At 42.4% G+C, this 3,124-nt stretch overlaps 1 protein-coding gene across 2 annotated transcripts; it reads left to right on the forward strand.

The window, feature by feature from the left end:
* The first annotated feature begins 407 nt into the window (after nt 1-407).
* On the forward strand, nt 408-2,563 carry LOC137250517 (glycine-rich selenoprotein-like). Of its 2 annotated transcripts, none has more exons than XM_067783466.1 (3): nt 408-509; nt 566-650; nt 1,864-2,563. In XM_067783466.1, exons 1-3 carry the CDS (start codon nt 491-493, stop codon nt 2,105-2,107), a joined length of 348 nt encoding a protein of 115 aa, XP_067639567.1. In that variant the 5' UTR covers nt 408-490; the 3' UTR covers nt 2,108-2,563. The 2 variants fall into 2 exon arrangements, with proteins under 2 accessions (XP_067639567.1, XP_067639568.1); XM_067783467.1 differs by having other exon boundaries at nt 473-506.
* The last annotated feature ends 561 nt before the right edge of the window (nt 2,564-3,124 follow it).

Genomic DNA, 3,124 nt, shown 5'->3' on the forward strand with positions numbered 1-3,124 from the left:
CCTCACCTATCCGCGGTGAATCCTGTTTCACTAACAGACGAGGCTCTGGCGACCCCAAGCTCCTCATGGAACTTGGGGTGGGGAGGGAGGGATGGCCTGAAGGTTTAATGTGGCCATATAAATCGTTCCCGAGATGGTCGGGCTAGTACCTTAATGGTGCTGTGGTACCGGAGCGTACCGGATCTGTATCCGGCAAAGGACCATCACATCGATAACACTCCCCAAAGCCTTCGGGGAGCAACCTTATCGCTACAACAACAACAACAACAACAACAACATAACATTTTATGTCTGTTTAAAAATTTAACTTCAATTTCCCTAAGATTTCCGTAATATGGCCATTAGTGATGTTTGTGTGTGTGTGCAAATTTTGAGCGATCAGCTGTTAGTTGCGCTACTTGGTAAAGTTTACAATGGCCAAAACTACACGTCAGGCGACAAACCATATGTTTTTATATGATTTGGTATCTCGATTCGAAACAAAAACAGGATGGTATATATTGAAAGTGGTAAAATAGGATAAATATATCTAGTGATTTGCTACAGACTAATTTTTCTCCCACAGATGGTCGCGTTTTGGAGTTTCGGCCATGGAGCATAGAACGGATTTTAGAAATTTTTACAGGCATTTGGTTTGTGCTAGTCACTTTGTAAGTAAATATAGATCATAAGTTTGCTTTACGCATGTCGCTTTCCTATTCGACTTTTGAGTTCAAAAACAATCTTCACCAATTAAGTGAATATAAGAAAATAGGGTAATAGTCTAGTTGAAGGGTCGACTGCTAATACGCTACCAAAAATATCGAGGGAGGTGTCAGACGACGCGTATTAATCTCGAGTACAATAATCCGATGGCTGAAAAGAAAAATTGTATCTCTGTCCGGAGATATTTGCATTTGAAGTTGGCGATTTCCATGTGGTTGTTGTTGTGTTCGTACCCCCAAAAAAAATTGTGCATCACCGTGGCGGTAGCCACGGTCATACCACACACCCGGACTTGGCATGGCGTAGCCCAGGGTTATTTTTGGTAATAGTCTAGTTGAGGGGTCGACTGCTAATACGCTAGCAAAAATATCGAGAGAGGTGTCAAACGACGCGTCTTGACATCAGTATTAATAATCCGAAGGCGGAAAATAAAAATTTTAACGCGTTCAAAAGATATTAACGAAAAACCGAAAAATGACCCGCGGGTACCTCCGAAACCGGGGGTCGGATCCATAGTATTTTTGCGCAGAACACCTTTCTGCGTTGGCGGCCTTCGGCCGCTATTATAAAAAATAACCCTGGGCTACGCCATGCCAAGTCCGGGTGTGTGGTATAACCGTGGCTACCGCCACGGTGATGCACAATTTTTTTGGGGGTACAAACACAACAACAACCACATGGAAATCGCCAACTTCAAATGCATATATCTCCGTACAGAGATAAAATTTTTCTTTTCCGCCATCGGGTTATTGTTCTCGAGAATAATACGCGTCGTTTGACACCTCTATCGATATTTTTGGTAGCGTATTAGCAGTCGACCCCTCAACTAGAGTATTACCATTTTTTATAATCGCGGCCGAAGGCCGCCAACGCAGAAAGGTGTTCGCGGAAAAATACTATGGATCCGACCCCCGGTTTCGGAGGTACCCGCGAGTTTTTCGTTAATATCTTTTGAACGCGGTAAAATTTTTATTTTCCGCCTTCGGATTATTAATACTGATGTCAAGACGCGTCGTTTGACACCTATCTCGATATTTTTGGTAGCGTATTAGCGGTCGACCCCTCAACTAGACTATTACCGAAAACAGAACTGGAAATTACTTGGCAAGGCAACCTAAGGATGCTTTTGAATATATTAATTTCTGTTTCATATTGCAGCTTTAAAACGTTAATGACACCATTCATGTCTAATGATGGTGTGAGTGGTAGCAGTGACAGACGTCGCGGCGGTTGGAGCTCTGGTGGTGGTGGTGGCGGTGGCGGTGGCGGTTATGGTCCGGGAGGTGGTGGAGGACGTGGCGATAGTGGTGGTTTCAATCAAGGCCTCTGGCCAAATCGGCGTATAGGACGTGTGAATACATCAACGAGTTGTAATATGCCGGGTGGTGGATGTGGCCTTTAAAGTGTTCACCTTTTCTCCATATAATTTGAATTAAGGAAAGCATACATTTCAAAACTCACAGTTACTAGATATAGTCCCTAGATACGGGCGCCGGAAGTATTATTTGTTTGGAAAAATTACTGAAAATAACGACTACCAAAAGTGCCAACCCAATTATAAAAACTTCAGTCAGCATTTTTTGAAAATTTTGATTGAACGATGGTCCTTATCGTTACAATAACAACCCCAAGATGATTAAAAGCGTTGAAATTTAAAAGTATATTTTATTCGAAAATTAATTTATCGCCGGGAGAAAAGTGTACCCTAAATTTTATTTTTGCATTACTATGATTCTATTTTTCAACACTTTATTCTTTTCATCACATTTAAAGATTGTACTTGTTTTGGAATAACATTTGATTACTATTAACTGTCATTTTCTGATCATACCTAATAACGTTTTTCAACCATATAAAATGATGTTTTTTTTTCTCCCCATCAGGGAGAGAAATGAGATGCTGACCAAACAGTTCCTGTTGAATACCCAGAAATCTGGGCATCCCAACAGACATCTGATTGATGAACCAGCACCGCCTAGGGGCTTAAGGAGTCATCTCCGTAAGCATTTTGAGGAAATACGGCACCTGAGAACCCAGCCGTATGAAGTGGAAAAACACAAGCAGGTCCTTGGTGAACTCCATAAACAGGCGTCGGACCTTTATGCCGGGAATTGCCCGGTGAATCCAGTACTTAACGAAAATTATCCAAAACTTGCGGAAGAAAAACGCATACTCCCCAGGGAAACGCGTGTCACTCTTGCTCAACTTCGTTCTGGATACTGTAACAGGTTAGACTCTTACCTATCCAGAATCAACCCCGACATACAAAATGTATGCCCCGCTTGCAATGTGTCCCCACATGACCCAACCATCTCTTCAATTGTAATGTGGAACCAACGCCTCTATTACCCCTTTCCTTATGATCCACCCCTGTTGAAACGGCAAGTTTCCTTGGACTCCCGTTAGAGGATATTGAGGA

The sequence above is a fragment of the Eurosta solidaginis genome, chromosome 4, assembly GCF_040869045.1.
Source record: "Eurosta solidaginis isolate ZX-2024a chromosome 4, ASM4086904v1, whole genome shotgun sequence".
NCBI lineage: Eukaryota > Metazoa > Arthropoda > Insecta > Diptera > Tephritidae > Eurosta > Eurosta solidaginis.